Source organism: Psilocybe cubensis, chromosome 8, assembly GCF_017499595.1.
Source record: "Psilocybe cubensis strain MGC-MH-2018 chromosome 8, whole genome shotgun sequence".
Classification (NCBI taxonomy): domain Eukaryota; kingdom Fungi; phylum Basidiomycota; class Agaricomycetes; order Agaricales; family Agrocybaceae; genus Psilocybe; species Psilocybe cubensis.
Genome location: NC_063006.1, coordinates 1,277,810 through 1,297,015, shown reverse-complemented (window position 1 = coordinate 1,297,015; position 19,206 = coordinate 1,277,810). Strand labels below are relative to the sequence as shown.

Here is a 19,206-nt window from a genome sequence, read left to right as displayed (position 1 = left end):
CAGCAACGTACGATAACGGCTCATCCCGGTGGGTACCCCTAAGTTGCCCACTCATGACTCAGAACTTTTCTTCTTATTCCAATGCGCAGACTCAGGACTCGTCTTCTGACTCGCCTCAAACCGCTGAAAATCAAAGCCATACGACAACGGGGGTCAACCGGTCACGGTTGTACTGAGATTTACACTTCGACTGGCACTAAGTTGTACGGGCTTTGACAAATTCAATTCCTCGACCAGGCCTCCAGGCTTGTTAAATGCCTCGGCGGCGAGCTGCTTTACTCTGCTGAGATTTTCGACGGTGGTCTGTAGTCGAACAGGTAGCGATCATTTGATAACTTTCTTGTTGTGGACCTGCAGCCTTGATTCAAGCCACGACTCAACTCGTCTCCCTTGACTTTCATGCCAGCTTGCTAAAAGCACCGTGTTTGGTGCCACGATATCCTCGACTCCAGTGGATTGGAACGAATGCATCATCTTTCGAAGGGTCATAGAGGGTCCCGGCTCACCCGGCTCATCCCCTTATAGGAGGTGTGTCACTGTAGATGTGTGTGGTGCGTCTCTAAATTACTGCAGGATACAACAAGCTGGTTCATGTGTCTTTCTTCCCTGAGGTTCTGTCAGTCATCCACATTCGAATATCGGTTGGTTGGTTGGTTGGTTGGCACAATCATCATAAATCGATCTAATCACCCTGTGAAGTGTCCGCTCCAATTCCATCGCTTCCCTTGGTGTCTCCACCACGCCGAGTCATATTCGAGCATTTGTCTTCCTTCGGTCATCCACGGAAACTTCTGGTTCGCACCTAGTCAATATATCGGTATACACGATCATAATTCGGTTAGGCCTCGTTGCATCTAGTCAATACACCAGCACAAACGATCATAATTGGGTTCGACCTCGATGTGCCAGCCCAATCTTCTGGGAACAATTAGTCGATTTTGGAATGATATCTGCTCTGCTGGCGCGCACGTTTCACCCATAACCACTAAGAGAAAACTCAATTATCTGGCCCGTCAGTCTCGACTTTTTTGACCACCTGGACCATAACGTTGTATGTGCAGACTTCACGGTGTCTCTCAGCGGGCGCTTATGTTTTCAGTGAGGTACACATCCATTACTCAGCGTAAGTTGTCGAGTCATTCTTCCTTGATGTCTTCAACTAGTCATCCAGGCATCGAAGCATGGAGTCTGACACTCTGTTCCCTCGTTCCTGATATTCAAAAATTTGACTACGAATTTCTTCATCCCACGGACGTTTGCAGCTTTTGTTTGTCCTTTATCCGACGATCTCTCTTTCCATTCGTTTCCCCTTTTAGCAGAAAATATGTGTCTGGATGGCACTTCTAGTGTCTTAACACCTGCGCGATGCTTGAGTAAGGTACCCACCCTGATACTTGTCCATATGCTTCACTAACTATTTACTTGTTTTGTCTTCAGTCGTGCAAACTTCCCACCAAATCTCTGTGGTTTTGTGCCACTGAGGTCCGCTGTGGCCTTGTTTCCTACCCGGATTAATACGTTTCAATCGCTGCCAGTTCCCACAACCCCAATGCACTCAGTGGCATTGTCGATGTGTACAATTTTTCATCGATAAGCCCTCATCCAGGTATTTGGCTTGTGTGTTATTACCTCCATCGATGAGTGACAGAACAATGAGCAAGGAACAAGAATGCCGTCATTTTTCATCACAAGCTACTCAGGCTGACAAGGGAGAAACAGGTGTTTGGAATATTTCTATATTCTTTTGGAATTCAAAGCTGACGAAGAATCAGAATCTGCATAAAAAGCCAGTATACCTTCAAAGATTTTTCTACATACTTCGACACTCTATCTTCTCGATCTCTGCTTTAGTTGATTACTATGTCACCCCCTACTAACCAACACGAGAGTCGTCTTCACCTATCGGTGAAGGAGAAGCTAGAGCGTCTTGATAATTTTCTCGAGAAAATTGAAGAGTTCCGTGCCACCTTTGAGGCAGAATCGAACACTCACCTGAGGGACCAAAGTCTCTTAAACCTTGAAAGGTAAGCCTTCAAAAGTCGTTTCCTTGTTGGAAATATCATTAGCTAATACCTGAGAAGAATAAAAAATTCTGTTTTACTATTAAGGGAAAAGGTCAAAAAAACAGCCCACAATTTTTTTAAAAAAAGTCCAACGACCGTCGAAGTTGTTGGCTTTGAAAAAGAACTCAACTTATTAATGGAGACATACACGGTGGAACCATTAATACCGATAACTACCTTTTCAAAAACTTACGTTTTTTTAGCAAAATAGTAGACAATTACAGGAAATCGCTGAGGAGAACAGACGCCGGCGCAACAATATGACAAATAATCTGCAAATTTGTAAGCAACCCAGCCAAGAAAGAAGCTCTCGACTCACGTTCAATGGGACTACGAGGGGATCACCCCAAGGACCTCAACCGATTCCACCTGAGGAAGGAAGCAACCACCCGTACGTGCATCGAATTTAATGAGTTGATCAGATGTGAAAAATGAAATCACAGGACTCGATCGAGGGCTACAACAAGAGTGGAGTTGGGTACAGAAACCCCGGCAGCACCAAGGTACTATAAATTTGATCATAAATTTTGCCATTTCCATTTAATTAACATCATGTATGACATCGTTTCATCCAAAGGGGGGAACAACCCATTCAACGAGAAGGAGGATGGGCTAATTTTCCTGTCCGTCGCCCTTACCTTTCGGAGATGGAGCGCTGGCGTCGTAATGAGGAAGAGAACGCGTGTGTAGCATACCAGTCATCCTGGTAATCATTTGGCTGATATGATTGTATATTTCAGGCATTTTCATCAACGCGAAGTTTCCGACTTAAATTATGAGAGTCTTCCTCCTCCCCCTAGACGCAGGCCTCATCAGCCTTTCGAAGATCTCGAGTCAAATACAGAGAATGTTACGAATACACAAGAGCAAAGGTGTGAACTGTTTGAGATGTCACTGACACGTTCTACCCCTGTGCTAATTGGTTTGTCCGTTTAAGGCCTGTCCCACGAGGCCCACGCCCTTTTTCTAACATATTTGGACCTCAACCTGTTTTGGGAGGTTCTTCCTCTGCCCCTACAGAAGTTAGCAATGGACACGAAGCACCTACATTCATGGATGAGGGGAATGACTTCGATGATGACAATGATATGTATGTTTAATTGAAACAAGCAAACTAGATATGTAATGTTGTCCCATGTACCGTGTCTATGATGAACAAAGGAAGGCCTTCTTAGTAAATAAATACCCTCTCTTGCAAAGATACGCCAATCTTTGGCGCATTGAAAACCGACTGAAAGAAGACACTGACTCCAATTGAGCAGGCCCACTTGGAACGTCACTTTGTGGATGAGGCTTGATCCAGTCCATTCGCAGCTTAATATTTCGAGAAAGATCAGCCTCCCCCATCAAGGAAACCATATCATGCAATTTTCTGATGCATCCTGAAATATTTGGCCTTGACTTGGGCTCACTATGGGTCATTGTATCACGAAGGGAACTGAGAAATTCCAGGCCATCGTATTTCTGCAAAAAAGTCGAGGTAAATAAATCGACTACTATTGATTGGCATTCAACATAATCACCTCCATCAATCTGTGGACTAGCATCCCAAGTTGGTATATATCCAGCTTGTAAGGGTCAAAAGGTACAGTTCGCGATAATTCGGGGGCAGCCTTCTCCTGTCCAATGAGACCAGTGCATAGACTGTTTGGCGGGAAGTATTCGGCAGTTTCGAAATCAATAATGTAATACTTGAGCGATGGAACCGTGCAGCGGTCCCTGACACGAATGAGTGTTTTACCATCAGGTTGGTAAAACTGTATCGAGTGGTGGAAGCCGCCAGGTATCACATCAGTTGGGTCCATCATGAAATTAAACATGCATGCGTCCCTAAACATCTCCATGAGTATAACGTATAAACTGTGGCAGCAATCAGACACTTGCCGATGCGCAATGCCATTGTCATGTAGGAACTCGATGCCCTATAGAAATTACTGTATTAGATTGGGCCTTCCTTAAAATTGTAACACTAACTCGGAAAACTTGGCTAAGAGCGTTTGTAACCTCGCAGGCGTGTTGAAATGGAATATGACCAGACACTAACGGAGCAAGCCTGGGCATAACGAGGAGCATTACATGATCCGGATCACTATCCTCGTCAGATAGAGGAACAGATAGAGGAACAGGGATCACTTCAAGAAGAGGAACTGCATTATTCCGGGGGTCCGCCCGCATCTCATCCGAGTTTAAATGCTGTAGCAACGGTATGTTGTCGTATTCAAAAATCGTCCTCTTTATTGCAACTTTAACGCCGTCTTTTATGCGCACTGCGTCAATAACATTGTACGTCTACCCAAGTAATATGTATTAGTGACTGGATAAATGTTAGAGAAAAATTGTCGCACTCTCAGCGGAATTGAGTCCTCGCATTCTGCTTCGTATTTGTAGAAATTCCATGGCCTTTTCCACGATGGTTTCCACGATGGATGATATCTAGGACGTAGCTTATAACCATGTTGAAGGAGAAAAGGTTGCAACCTAACCCATTCTAATTCATCATCCGTGAGTAAGCATTCCATTTTAATTATGTAGAAGCTGGCGCTGAACAGGATGAACGAGGTAGTATCTTCAACTTTTCGGTTTCTGAGGCACCGGGAAGTTACAAGCGTACTAGCTATGAGGCGACTAAAGATAGCTATTCATCGTCACGCTTGCATTGACACTCGGAAAAGATCCAATACTTACATTCTTATAGGGAGTTTAGGGATACGGGCTAATTGAACAAAGAGTTGTTGCACTGCAAGATGTGTTCGAAATTGGCTTGTGCTAACTTTTGTCAACCAAAAGGACCAAAACTGGGTTATTTGCCCCACATCATTGCAAACGGGTCATTACCTAATATTAGTACAAAAGGATCACGATCTACGGTCGCGGCCAACTCAGGGTGACACCGTGGGCAACTTTGAGTTTCTGGCTTTCTTACTATCAAATTCGTTAGCAATCGAGCCAGAAAGCGATTCTGGACATGCCCGACAAATTCCTGTGCCGCTTCTCTCCCTACTCTGGCTTTTTTTTTTCTGTCTCACGAAATGCTTTGATTTTCCGGGACATTTTAGCATCTGACCGTTATTACGGATCACGATTCGGACAACAAAGACCCATACACGAGAACTTCCTCAACAAAAACTTTACCGTGACGTTCTCAAAGAAGGCTACCGTAGAGGTGGAAAACTAATGTGCACTTACTTTTCCCATTCAACACCAGATCCAGCAAATATGAATTATACCTTGTGTGTCCTTAGTACTCCGTCATTTTTTGGTTCTTACGGTCTCCTGGTATGTCCTGGGATTCTAGACGAGCCCTGAATTTGTGAAACTCGACCAAGCTGTACATTGCAATGGTCAATCGGAGGGCTCAAAAATAACAATGATCTGTACAGGGACTCGGACATTGCTTCTCTACCTCTTCTCACATCGTGCTCACCTTCCGGGCACCATCACAGTCGATAATACTGCCGAAAATATACATCCAATGTTGCATAAAAATGCCATCAAGGTATTCGTTTGGACATTTAACCTTTCCCCCTTCCCTCGACACAACTTCGCCACACTAAAACCTCCAATCATCGAATTCAACCATGTCCAAGGGAGGGCAAGCGCGATCCATGCCCTAAGTGGAAGTCAAAGCACCCCCACCGCTTATTCTGTAATGTCCGAGGCCTTGCGGTACCCCAAACCAAACACCACAGGTGGACAGTATCCAATGCAGGAAATGCATGCGCCATTGGAGTACTCGTCACCCGAACACCCAGGCGGGACTACAACAGTACCAGTTGACCCCGCAATGGCTACAATGTTGGACGACAGTACCGTGATCGACGTAAGTAAATCTTCCTCTTTCTTTGAGTATACCATAGCTGTGATCCTTATCAAACCCCTTCACCTACAGTTTTTTCTCAGCGTGCGTCTAAAAATCATGAGTCTGTAACAAGCTACAATATCTGTGGTATCATAACAGCAGTCGCACGTTACAATCTAGCTTCAACTCGCAATCGTTTCTTTCAATCCCGACATGTAATACTTAATCTGCTTCAGCCCAGCTAGTGTCTATAACACACACGTCATGCCAACTATAAACAAATCAGAATATGACAACGGTCCGATGTAAGAAATGGTGAAGAGCTTACAGTATTTTTGCCAATGCGCCCGAGGTCGTCACACATCTTCTGTAGAAACAGAAACAGAGAGAATACCAAGCCAAGGGGCGAGTAAAAGAGCTACAAATCCAATCCTAAAACATAAAATATGCCTCAGGTCATCGTACTTTGGGATGCACAGGAGCGTAGTGGTTGCACTTCAAATTGAAACGTAAGCAAATTAATTAACCAAGTGCAACTGGATAGGCAAGGCCGCAAGCTCAATATAGCATATTGGCGCTTATAGCTACTTTCATATTGATAGGCCTAATGTCAAAATTTACACATATACGGAGAATGAAATTTCAATTGGCGGAGCTTGGACGTGAGTCCGGCAATATGCCAAGATATTCGGCGGGCATATATATAGAACACAACACGTAGCCTCGCGAGCCAGGCCTTCTGTGAATCTCGTCTCTTTTCTAGATAAGGCAGGTACCGAGTAATATGTTTGCACAAATGTTGTCTTTATTTATGTCGTCAAACATTGATCGGAGTGCGAAAAGAGAGAGATTCACAGAAGGCCTGGGACAAACGGTTCGGATTTGAGGGAATCCTCGTTTTGTGACTCGGACTTAGTGAAAAAAACGCGATTTGCCTCAACAACAACCTTCCACAACTTAAAAAAAAGTTGTCTACAGAATCATTTAGATAGGTTTCTTTTATAATAAAATTCATTTTTACAAGGTCACGAAAAAAAAAATTTTTGAGAAAAAAATGACTTGTAATTTGAGCCGAAAAATCATATATCATGGCGCAGGTGAACTGCTTCTAAGATTAGATGGCAGGTCCGGGCGGTCAATGAACCCAGTCTCTGCAGATGAAACAGACAATGAAAGGGACATACTTGCACATCTCACCTCCATCAAAAGTGAACCTCTGGATACCCAGATTGTCCCAAATGCAGTCTCTACATCCTCTGTAGATTCAAATCATGCTTCAGCTTCAGACAGTATGGGCGAGTCTAGCATGCAGGGTTTGACCTTGACATGGATCTTGAGGAAATAGAGGAAGAGTACGATGTTATTGAGGATTCAGAGGATTCAGAATTCGAGGGGGAGGGGGACGGGTAGTGGTCGCAATCGAGTACGACGCGGTAGTTGGTGACGTAGTTGTTCGAATTTCACCAAGTCCGACGTGACAAAGCGTGACTCTGCCAAAACCGAACCGTTTGGCCCAGCCGTTTCTGACGAAACCGAGCGGAGCTCGAAATATGCTGAGTCAGAAACGACTGGTGTACGAGCCTACACAACACGTCAAAGTTTAGGGGAAGATATTTTTTTTTCAGAGTCGATTATAGGGTGATGCTATAGTGTTAGGTTTTTTTTTTCATTCAGATTTCACTCCAATGACATTTTTAAGGCTATTTCTTTCTCGACTTCGCATCGTTGAAGATCGTGCCACTGTTCAAAGTCAGCTCAAAATAGAAACATAGCCGAAATGACTCGCTTACAACAGGTTCAAAGTCCGCCTGTATGTGTATATTTTCATTTTAGGTCTATCGATATGAAAGTAGCTGTAATTAAACACATGAACGACATTACGTTGTGAAGGCATGTACTATATGATCGATTACTGGGAACATCACGTACAAGCTGTGGAAAAGTGTCTTGAATACCCATTTAAGGTTGACTGGGCTGAAGCAGCCGTGTCACTGGACTTGACCGCTCTGAGTATGCAAATCACAGAATCACAGGTTTTGCAAAGGTTTCCTGCAGTAGTATGGAAGAAAAAAAGTGTTATAGTGGTTATATTCTCTACAAATCACTGTACAGTAGTTCAAATATCACTGACAGTAAATTCAAAGTGAAAAGATGAAGGCATTCTCTGACTTGGTAAACTTTGCAAAACTTCGTTTGCAAATATATGAGAATCGGCGCCCACTTGAAGGGTGATCCCGAGAAATTGGCTCTTGTTTAGGAGGTACCGACTCTCTTTGAGGAGCCATCATTTGTTGAGGTAACTTTCGTCTCGGATGTACCCACCCTAATTGAGGTGCTGCTAATTTTCGAGCAAGCTCTGCTTTACATTCATTTAGTAGTTCTTCAGAAATATCTCGCTTCTGGATAACCCTGGAAAGATCGGTCTCTTCCAGGGAAGACACAATATTATGCAGCATCCGGAGAGCTTGTGAAATATCTGTCCTCAACTTGGGTTCTTTGTGGGTCATGGCATCACGGAGGGGACAAAGAAGTTCCAGGCCGTCGAATTCCTACAAAAAGCGAGGCAAATGAATTATAGTACAATATTGATTGACATTGATTGGATTTACCTGCATTAGTTTGTGAACCAACTTCCCAAGTTGGTATATGTCAAGCTTAAAAGGATCAAAGGGTACTGTCGTCGACAATTCGGGGGCTTCTTTCTCCTGACCGTAGTGGCCAATGCATAGACTGTTTGGCATGAAGTATTCGGCAGTTTCAAAATCAATAATGTAGTACTTGAGTGATGGAACCTTGCAGCGATCCCTAACACGAATCCGAGTTTTACCATTGGGTTTTAGGTACTGCCTTGAGTGATGGAAACCACCAGGTATCACATCAGTTGGGTCCATCATGAAATTGAGCATACATGCGTCCCTATACATCTCCATGATTATAACATATCAATCGCAGTGAGAAACACTTGCCGATGAGCAATGCCATTATCATGTAGAAACTCAACTCCCTTTAAAAATCAACTCTATCAGATAGTTCAAAACTTGAATTGTAAGCGCTGACCTGAAAAATTTGGTCAAGAGCGTATGTAACCTCTCTGACATGGCGGAATGGAATATGGCCAGACACTAACGGAGCAAGCCTTGGCATAACAAGGAGCATTATGTGATCTGAATCACTGTCATCGTCAGGTTGCGGGACAGGAATCACTTCAAGAAGAGGAACTGCATTATTCCGGGGGTCGGCACGCCTCTCATCCGAATTTAGATGCTGTAAGAGAGGTATGTTGTCGTATTCAAAGATTGTCTTCTTTATTGCAACTTTAGCACCGTCCTTGATGCGTACTGCATCAATAACATTGCGCGTCTACAGAAACATCATCAGTAATTAAATAAACTCATGAAAATAAGTGTCCCACTTTCAGCTGAAACCAATCCTCACATTCTGTCTCGTATTTGTAGAAGTTCCATGGCTTTGTCCAAGATGGTTTCCACGATGGTTGATACCTACGACGTAGCTTATACCCACGTTCCAGGAGTAATGGTTGCAGCCTAACCCATTCTAGTTCTGCAGGAGTGAGTAACTTGCCCATTGTACTTAACTACAGTGGTATTCGAAATCCCGGAACAGAGCTGCAAGCATTCGAGTAAGGTCACAGCGCCAAGAGAGCCTGAGAAGAGCGAACTAACAAAGGTCTGGTGGATGAACACGATGATTTCAACCTTTTGCTGTCGGAGCCAGCTGGAACCTATGAAACAGCTAGAAAGTTGACTGAAAATTGGTAGGTTCATAAAAAGGATGTATTACTTACAATCTTACAGGGATGGGGAAACAGTAGTCGTAATGAGTAGTCTCGCGAAAAGATGTTTGTTCGAAGTTAATGCAAAATTGGTACGTAACATTTGTTTGTTCTAAATCTGTTCATTAAACGTGCCAAAGTCAGTCATTGGCAACAAAATGTTTGAAAACGGATATTAAATTACCTAATATTTACACCAAACATAAAATTTCGTGCAGATCTGGAGTTTGGGCGGCTCCGCTTCTGGCACTTCCGGCTTCCCTTGAACGTACGACGAATCGACCCAGAACTTGGGAGGCTACTACACTGGATAAGTCTCACAGTGATTTGTATCTCATCCTTCAAATTACTTTGGATCTCCTCTATTTTTCTGGACATTACTGGAATCGCTTTTGACTCTGGATCACGATGACAAGTAACATTACCATGTTCAAGCACAAAGAAGGCAATCATAGATATCGAAAAACAAGTGCATACCTCTTAAATTCTCGCGTTGAACTCCAAAGTCGGCAAAGTCGTCATATGCCCATCTTTTTAATCGTTCTTTGTGTTCCTACTACTCGTCTGGGCAGCTAAAACAGTTTCGAACTTGTCAATTTAAGCCAAATCTGTACAACGCAATGTTCAATCTAAAAGATCAAACTTTTTCGATGACCTATACGAGCGGAGGGCATACTTTATTCATCTCCTATCACCATCAAGCGCTCCATGATAGTCCATAACCCTGCCAAAAATATTCATCCAACCAAGTTCATATATAAATGCCATCGAGGATTACGCTTGCCTACATAGCCTTTCCCCGCACCCTTCGCCACAGCCCAAAACCACACGAAAACCTGCAAATTTCATCGAGTTCACCATGTTTAAGGAAGAGCAGGCGGGACCCACGCACCAGGATGAAGTTCAAGCACCCACATCGGTCCATTCTGAGAAGCCCCACGCCGCACCGTTCCCGCAAACAAACACTCCAAGGGGAGAGTATCCCATGCAGCAAATGCACGCGTCATCGGGGAACCCAGCAAACCAACAGCAAACAGGCGGCACCTCGCTGGGACCAGTCGACCCAGTGATGGGTGCAGCCATTGCAGGCCAGCAGTACCGCGATCAACGTACGTAAATCTCCATCTACCTTTGAATATGTATGTACTGTAACTTGAGGTCCTTATGCAAACCACTTCACGCACAGTTCTTGCGCAGTGTGCGGCCGGACAGCATGAGGTTGTAACAAACTACGGTATCTTAGGGATCATAATGGCAGTCGTACGTCCCAGCTAAAACTTACAATTGCACATCCTCCATCTCCTGACGTGCACCCGCCATCTATGGCGCGCAATCCACAGGTCTGCTTCCCCTGCGGCCTCATCTGTCTATTGTAAGTCAACCCCAGCTCCACCCAGTTCATTTCATAACACTCAAATATGACGCCCTCGCCCCACAGCTCCGACACCCAGAAAAAATGCGCGCGTTGTGGTGTCCAGTTGTGATCAGTGATTTTGATCTTGATCTAATCCCCCACCCACATCTTGCAGAGACACAGACTCGAACCGTGATCGCCACCTCTCCACCGCCCTAACCGCCGAAATGCTTAAATTCTCTCCATACATCATACGCATCAATAATACACGCCATGTTGATGATAGTTACGCTACCCATCGTATTTTATTTTGTATTAACTGAAGTATTTTTGTATGAACGCCATTTGTTTCCAGATTCTATTGATTGGTGTTTGTCGACAAGAGCACGAGCAGAGTAGCGCTTATGATCATCCAGCAGATGATGCCCACTTGGCACTTGTTCGTGGCTACGGTTACTTCAGCCTAAAGCCTACAGGGCCATCGGAACCCAAATATCATTGACAGTGAAAACCAAAGTCTAAGATGCACCATCCACATCCGCGTGTATACAATTATAAAAATATAAAATGTAAAATATAACAACAACAAATTCTATCTGTAAAAAAACAAGTAAGAAAGATGCATGCAAAAGGAGTTGGAGGGGAGGGGTGATGGGAGGCTTGGTGATGATGATATGATATGCAGCGGCGTGTTCCAAAAGAAAAAAAATGTAAAAGTGTAAAAAACAGTGAGCAAAAGTTTGACGTTTGACGTTTAAATTTGGACTATTGGAAAGGCCAAACGGGGATTATTGAATTAAGTGATATGTAAAAGTACTTTCTTGAATTCTTCTTCTTCTTCTTTTTCATTAATGTGTATCCGGTATTGTAGAACTGAGGTAGGGAGGAGGAAAGGGGGGGATGGGAGGGGGTAAAAAAACGGGATGGAGGTGGTGGGTGATAATCTTCGGGCTGCATTTACATGGGTCCATCGTCCATAGTCCATGGTTCCAACCGTGACTGGAAACCTAAACCTAAACCTCCGACTCCAAGAAAGAATAAACCTACGACTCGGAGCGAGCGCGAGCGCTCCAGCAAGCAAGCAAGGCATTTAACTGGACCCAAGCTGAAAGCCCACACGCCAACGCCACCCCGAACTGAACCCGCAAAACGCATTAAATGCCGAATAAGAATAAACAAAACGAACGTGGGATCCGCCAACTGTTTGGCGGGGTTGTACGGTATGTGTATGTGTATGGTATATCTATAGCTGATTGACGGTGCATGTTGATGTTGTTGATGTTGATGGCGTGAGCTTGAGCAATACGATGAGATGCGATGCGATGCGATGTAATGGGTCGTGAATGCAATGGGTCAATGAAGTTTGGATAACAACCGACTGGGGGAGTAGTCGCTAGTGGTCCCGTCGACGAGAGGCGAGGGAAGTCGTCGATGCAATGCGTCAGAGCAGATGGGCGAGTGTGGCGAATTATATGCGCAAAACCGCATCACATCTAATTCTTGTACCCAACCAGCGTCGAATCGCGTGTGAGCGGGTTCCCAGCGCGCATTTTCTCGCCGTTATAGTAAAGCCACACGGGGAAGGGAATGCCTAGCGCGATCGCCAGCCCAGCGAGCAACTACAGCGTGATACATCACATGAGTCGTTCATTTCACAGTATTGGGATGATGATAAGTGTATAGGACGTACGGAATTTCCACCGCCCAGACCGAGCGCATCGAACATCTGCTGTCCAAATAGTGGGAACGCAAAGCCAAGCAACGAGCGGAAGAGCTACAATCCCCGTCCAAAACGTAAGTTACAGTGCATGGAATTTGTATAAAGGATGGATGGGAAAGAACGTACAGCGGCAGCAGCTGTCGCACTCGCAGCGTATGCGAACGAGTCGACTAGGTATAGCTGGATAGGCAGGCTATATATACCAACGAACAAACAAATACGTCCGTAAGTCATCCATCAATGTATCAAAGATCAAGATCAAAATCAAAATCAAAGTCAAAATAGCAGTCCTGGCGGGCGGGCGCTTAAACCAAAAACACACAAGCGCCGCCAAGGCGAAGCGAACAAAAGCAACAAAGCAACAAAAGCCAAGGAGAATGGACGTACAAGGTAGTCATCATCCCAAACCCAAATATCCCTGATCCGACAATAGGCATTATCCAGTGCAGCTTCGCTTGTGCTGACCAGCCGTACCAACTAGAAAATTATGTACCGTCAGCGTCAGCATCGCGGGACGTAGCGGGTAGCGGGTAGAGGGGTAGAGGGTAGAAGGTAGAGACGTACAAGAGTCCCACAGGCACGAAGAACGACCCGAAGAACAACGCGGGGATACGCATTTCCGGGGTACACACACCGCCGTTCTTCGCTCCGAGCTACAGTACCAGGTGAAGGAGGGCGCGTTAGTATTAGTGTTAGGATTAGTTGAAAGCCAGTGTAAGGAGGGTAAGGTAAGGAGGTGGAAATTGAACGTGCGACGTACGTGTTTGTATACGCGGTCAGCGAAGATGGAGCCGAAGATTGTCGCTGAGAAGAAGCCGATTCCGAGGCCTAGGTATACGAGCCCGCCGATTCCGGCTTTGAATCCGTATGTCACGCTGAACAATGCTGCACCAAGGGAAAAAAATCAGTAAGTCGTACGTTTGGAGTGACGCAAAGACTCACATCCGAAGGTAGCGAACATGAGATAGTAGATTCCATACATACTTCAAAAATAAAATAAAAATGGTTAGCCATAGCATCACAGAATCACAATTCATATACTCACAAAGCCATATACAAGCTAAGGATAAAGCACACCGAGCTGCGGAACAGCATCTCGAACGGGCGCTCGAGGTTGACCCAGAGCACGTGGAGCTTGCTGCCGTGTTCTTGTTGCAGGTGGGGGTGGGCCGCAGCGGCTTTTTCTGGGTCGCCTGATTTCGCGGCGCGGCGCATACGGATTACGGGGCCGTAGGTCTCCCGGAGGAAGGGGATAGCGACCATTGAGACTGCGCCGCAAGTTGCTGTTGAAAAAGAAAAAATTGAGTGAAGGTGGAGGGGAAGGAAAAAGGAAGATGTACCTGCGATCACGATGAAGACGTATTTGATGCCGATTGTTTGTGCGATGAATCCTCCAGCAATTGGACCGATGACGGGGCCTGAAATCGTATTTATGTTAGATGATGCACTATGGATACGATTTTGAGGCGACATACCGATCAGTGGGCCTAGACTGTACAGCGCCATGGCCGACGCACGATCCTTTGCAGCAAACAAATCTCCCACTGAACCACCACCGCAAGCAATCGGCGCACTTCCGGAAAAGCCAGCTGAATTGAGTTCGTTTGAGTTCAGGGAATTATAAGGATATTTGGTGTTTTCTTACATAGGAAACGGAATGCGATGAATGAGTTTGTCGTTGGTGCAAATGCACAGCCCAAACTGAACGCTATCGTGAAGAGGTTGCCAAAGTGGAGAATCTACCAAACATATAAGCTTTCCCATTTTGTTATAAAAGTTTGTTTCGATGCGTACCCATGTTCTGCCATACATCTCCGATAGAGGAGCCAGGATGAGTGGCTGTCAATGACGTCAGAACCAGGATAATGGAAAGGCCTTAATGAAGCACAGGACTAACCCCGATGGCGAATGAAAGTAGGAAAACGCTCAGAGTAAGCGCAACGACGGTTGAATTTGTGATTCCGTATTTCAAGGCAAGATCTGGGATACCGGGAGCCATCATCGAACTAGCCAACGGAGATACGAAAGTATATGATGACAGCTAAAAATAACCGGTATAGGTCAATAGGGGCAAAAAATTTACCAAGTGAAAAAACGAGAAAACTCACAATCACAACGGCCGTCCACTTCTTTTTAGTTGACCAATTTCTGGCGTTTTCGGGGTCGTTTTCCCAATCGTCCTCGAGATTCTCGACTGCTTCTCCGATCTTGTCTTCGGGTAAGGCAGACTCTCCGTGCCCAGGGGACAAGGTTCTTTCGAGCCGGGTGAATGGCTCTGAAACATGTTGTGGCTTTTCAAGAGGTTGTACATGGGTGACGGAGGAATCGAGGGAGGGAGTGGCGGACATGGGTACACTTCCTGGTCTGGAGGACATTTTCTCTTCGTTATTTGACATGAGAATGCAGCTATAGGACAAATACAAAAAGGAAAAAGAGGAGAAAGTGAAAAATGGGGCCTTCCTAGATGAAGGCTCTACTTAAGCATGGTGTGGAGGTCATGCAGGATCTTGGAGGCCGTCCGACCTCGCATTTTCACGTTATAAAAGTTTTGTCAGAACGATTATCCGCCCCGCGCCGGAAGCAATTTGGTGTGCTGAAATGGAATGACTGTTCATATTTCAGCATTGTGGGCGTTTGTGGAGTTTGATGGGGTGCACTAGAACAGCAAAGACGGTAAAGAAGGGCCTTTATTTCAGACATCGATAAACTAGACATTCAAGAAAAGACTGCAGGGATTGAGCTAGGTAAAAAGAGAGAGGCGAGTTGTTGCCAAGTACAACACCGGGTCCGCTTTCTCACATTGCCATTTCGGAAAGGTACACATGTGCCTGCTCAACTGCCGCTCGCCGACAACACTACATGCACACATATTGGCCGGCCATATACGTGTACTCGAAGCACAACCATGAAACACAAAAAAGCGACCGTCGACCGGGGAATGTTCTCGTGGCTTCGTGATTTTCTCCGGGATTCGGAAGGAAAACTTTACCTGTAACGCCAACCAGGATGACTTCACACTCTGAACGACAAACATAGCAAATTTAGACAGCATCGATCTTATCATCTCTTGGCAGCTCCTACCCGATTTAGACTTCTGGGTATGACGACTGTCAACGTTCTCCCTCCAGCCACGACAAAGACCACAATAGGTCTCTTTCGTTCACATCCATGAAATACTAACGATATATCCTCATTTGCCTGGGTCTACTACACTCATCGAACGCTGTTGATCCAATCAGTCTGATCCTTTCAGTTCACTAAGCATGGCTACTCTTCCTAGGTCCACAAAGTACCCACCGGCGCCCGCAGATCCCTCATTTCACCGCCCTGTCTCTGATTTTGACTCAGGCATCAACACATCCGTGGCCTGGACCGAACACCTCGAGAATGCCTCGTCCTCGCCGCTCTCACTCTCCAAGGCGCGCTCGCGGCGGTACCTGTCCGAATCAGACGCCAAACCGTCGCTCTCAGAGGAAGAAGATGATGATGATGACGAGCCGGAGATGATGACGCGTCCCGCACGCGCGCTGTACGCATTCGAGGGCAAACCCGAGTTCCGCGAGCTGCGCGTCGAAGCAGGCGACGAGTTCGAGGTCATAAAAGAAGACGTCGGCGACGGCTGGAGTCTCGTGAAAGACACTACGGGGGAGGTCGGCCTCTTGCCGCAGTCCTATTACACGGTATGTCTTCGATGCGCAGGCACTTGATGTTTGATGAGCCCTTTTCGTTCTCAAAGAGGACCCTGGAATCGCACTTAGCTGACCACTGAACTTGCGCTTTCGCCTGATATCCAGCTCGATGTCGATGTCGATGTCGCGCAACGCACAAAACGGCGCGAGGCGTCTGGGTCGTCGATCACACCACGGGGCTCGCCGCGATCGTCAGCGCATCAGGGATCGCTGACACCCTTGATCCCTCAGCATACTGGAGAGTGGCTGCCCAACTTTCCCAGCTTCCGACAAAGCCTCCTCGGTGGGAAATCGCTCAACAGATTCTCAAGCTTCGTAACCAGCGGCGCCGAATCCTTCCTCCTCAACGGCAGTCCGACCCCAGAAGCCACAGTCGAACCCACCCCGATCTCTAAACCCGGGCACGCAAAGGAAGACACATCCGCCTCGCTCTTCGAAGCGTCCGAAGAGGAACGCACACGGCTCGCGATTCTCGGGCTGGGGGAGGCGGACAAGCACCTCATCGACGCAGGCCCTGCTGGCCCCGCATGGCACGCGAAAACGCCGCCGCTTAACGTCCTCGTACATTCACCCAGCAAGCGCACCTCGGGGCTTACAGGCGCATACACGATGTACAGTATCACGTCCATCTTTGCGCCCTCGCCTGCGCAGGCTGCTGCTGCTGCGGAGTGGGTCGAGGTCCCGGACCCGGACGACGTGCACCCGCCGTCGCCCACCGCTATATCTGCATCTTCATCTGCGTCTACAGGTGTAGGAGGAGACGGGAAGACGCGCATCACCGTCCAGCGCCGCTTCTCGCACTTTGTGATGCTGCACACGGCGCTGTCGCGCAGGCTGCCGGGCATCGTGCTGCCCCCGCTGCCGGAGAAACAGTACGCGGGGCGGTTCAGCCACGACTTTGTCGAAGCGCGCCGCGGCGATCTGGAGCGCTATCTCTCCAAGATCGTCAGGCACCCCGTTGTGCGATATGCTGAGGCTCTGACGTTTTTCTTGGGGTGCGATAATGATAGTGTGCGTATGTCTTTTCGTTACCTCTAAGTGTTTCTTCTCATGTTGTTTCTTTCTTTCTTTCTTTTTTTTTTTCTTTGTTTTGGTTTTGGAATGAAGGAGTGGGCGAGACTTTGGCCACAGCATATATCAGCGCCCGCTGCTGGCCCTGCGTTCTACGCCCGCGTGTACCACCCCGCGTTCAACGTCGACTTGGAAGACGCAGAAGAAGCCATCAACGCATTCCAAAACCACGCGCGCGCAGTCGGGAAAAGCGTACAGGGACTCCGAAGTGTATTTGGAAGGATTAGAGAGGCGCGGATTGGTAAGTTTCTGAGTTTTTCATTTTCACCCGTCCCTTTTCTTTTTTTTTTCTTTCTTCCGTTTGTTCTTTCTTTCCTTCCTTCCTTCTTTTCTTTTCTTTATGGCAAATCGGAAATCTGATGAAGGGTTCGGTCAACGGTAGAAATGTCCAAAGCGGAGCGGTTGTTGTCGTACTCGTTGCTTTCGCTTATTACGTCGAAGCCGATGGCGGCGTCCAGCGCCCCAGGTACAACACGCGACGAGGAAGACGCGAGCGGGCACTCGACGACGACGGCGGCGGCGGCGGAGAAGATGAAAGGACTGAATAATAGCGATGGCGCATGGTGCTGGCGCGAAAATTGTGCGGGTGAGTGGTGTATTGTTGTGTGTTTGCTCGATGGCGCTTTTGTCGTCTGCTTTCGAGTTGGATACTATGTATACATATGTGCGCGTTCAGATTCATGGCTTACGTTATACTGGGTTGCTGGTTCATACAGATTGTTTGAAGTTGACCAAGGCGGTGCAAAAGACTTCGGAGACGCTGCAGACCGTGGCGAATTTGTATGATGGTCACGTATGTGTTTTCTCTCCGCTTTTTACTGTCTGTCCTTGATGAAGAGACGTTCAATGTGTTAATGGTGTGCTACTTAGGCGCGACGGACGCAGCTGGCTACGCATGAGTCGTTGAAGCTTATGGCGCATCCGTCTTCTTTGTACGAGGTATGCGTTTTTGGGGGATTTTGGATGTTGGGTGGTTGTTGTTGATTCTGATGCATGTGATGGGAATTGTAGAGTGTTATTACGACCCATAAGTCGACTTTATCGCGCTACCGCGAAGCAGTGGGCATATCGAATAAATCAGCTTTGACATATGTAAGCCTTCTCCTTCCATTCCTTCCACCCAACATATTATTCTTTGTAAACACTCTAATATACTTTTCCGGTACAGGCAAACGAAGATATGGCAGGCCGATGCGAAACGGTGCTCAACACCACCATGGCGGAGATGGACGTGTACCACACGCAGAAAGTCGAGGATCTCAAGACGGTCGCGACGGACCATCTGGACGGCGAAATCGCATTTTATGAGCAGATTCTGACGCGCCTGCGCACCGCGCGCAAAACGTTCGATGATCCGCAGTACACCGCGCTCGCAGAGTCTCCACGTCTGCCGTCCATTTATGAACGCGACCTTTCATTTGACCCGGCCAATCCGCAGTCCTTTAGTGGTGGTAGCAGCGGTGGTGGTGGTGGTGGTGGTGGTATGGCGACAAGACCGCTGCCGCAGCCGTGTCCGCACGTGTTTGATTCGGCGCCGATGCGCCCTGTGAGTGTGGCGATACAGGAGGGGGTTGGGATGTTTTTGGGCGAGGGTGGTGTGGGGAGGGCAAGTGTGTTTGGTCGATTTTGGTGATAGAGAAGATTGGTGGGTGTACATTTATAGGACGCTCAGACGCGATAGCCTGTACAAGGACTTTGTATTACAGCTTACCCAGTG

The 19,206-nt window shown here is 46.8% G+C and overlaps 6 protein-coding genes across 6 annotated transcripts; 3 read left to right on the top strand and 3 right to left on the bottom strand.

Annotated features, from left to right (window-relative positions):
- Positions 1–3,423: 3,423 nt before the first annotated feature.
- Positions 3,424–4,582, bottom strand: JR316_0008914 (uncharacterized protein; the record flags this gene model as incomplete). The annotated part of the gene is made up of 6 exons (XM_047894625.1): positions 3,424–3,435; positions 3,587–3,985; positions 4,038–4,050; positions 4,108–4,256; positions 4,314–4,352; positions 4,409–4,582. The coding sequence occupies 6 exons, from the start codon at positions 4,580–4,582 to the stop codon at positions 3,424–3,426; spliced, it is 786 nt and encodes a 261-aa protein (XP_047746084.1).
- A 1,130-nt stretch (positions 4,583–5,712) lies between these two features.
- On the top strand, positions 5,713–5,991 carry JR316_0008913 (uncharacterized protein; the record flags this gene model as incomplete). Its single annotated transcript, XM_047894624.1, has 2 exons — positions 5,713–5,883; positions 5,953–5,991. 2 exons carry the CDS (start codon positions 5,713–5,715, stop codon positions 5,989–5,991), a joined length of 210 nt encoding a protein of 69 aa, XP_047746083.1.
- Positions 5,992–8,000: 2,009 nt separating this feature from the next.
- JR316_0008912 (uncharacterized protein) lies at positions 8,001–9,448 on the bottom strand (the record flags this gene model as incomplete). The annotated part of the gene is made up of 4 exons (XM_047894623.1): positions 8,001–8,411; positions 8,472–8,778; positions 8,990–9,222; positions 9,275–9,448. The coding sequence occupies 4 exons, from the start codon at positions 9,446–9,448 to the stop codon at positions 8,001–8,003; spliced, it is 1,125 nt and encodes a 374-aa protein (XP_047746082.1).
- Positions 9,449–10,514: 1,066 nt separating this feature from the next.
- Positions 10,515–11,511, top strand: JR316_0008911 (uncharacterized protein; the record flags this gene model as incomplete). The annotated part of the gene is given in 5 exon segments (XM_047894622.1): positions 10,515–10,764; positions 10,842–10,915; positions 10,927–10,995; positions 11,043–11,201; positions 11,365–11,511. The coding sequence occupies 5 exon segments, from the start codon at positions 10,515–10,517 to the stop codon at positions 11,509–11,511; spliced, it is 699 nt and encodes a 232-aa protein (XP_047746081.1).
- Positions 11,512–12,502: 991 nt separating this feature from the next.
- Positions 12,503–15,214, bottom strand: JR316_0008910 (Efflux pump radE; the record flags this gene model as incomplete). Its single annotated transcript, XM_047894621.1, has 15 exons — positions 12,503–12,628; positions 12,700–12,783; positions 12,856–12,909; positions 13,117–13,189; positions 13,294–13,382; positions 13,490–13,614; positions 13,672–13,712; positions 13,775–14,012; positions 14,070–14,147; positions 14,205–14,318; positions 14,375–14,468; positions 14,524–14,568; positions 14,627–14,770; positions 14,838–15,135; positions 15,207–15,214. The coding sequence occupies 15 exons, from the start codon at positions 15,212–15,214 to the stop codon at positions 12,503–12,505; spliced, it is 1,611 nt and encodes a 536-aa protein (XP_047746080.1).
- Positions 15,215–15,992: 778 nt separating this feature from the next.
- On the top strand, positions 15,993–19,122 carry JR316_0008909 (Sorting nexin-33; the record flags this gene model as incomplete). The annotated part of the gene is made up of 8 exons (XM_047894620.1): positions 15,993–16,409; positions 16,488–17,429; positions 17,526–17,730; positions 17,872–18,075; positions 18,206–18,282; positions 18,360–18,428; positions 18,501–18,581; positions 18,658–19,122. 8 exons carry the CDS (start codon positions 15,993–15,995, stop codon positions 19,120–19,122), a joined length of 2,460 nt encoding a protein of 819 aa, XP_047746079.1.
- Positions 19,123–19,206: the final 84 nt, after the last annotated feature.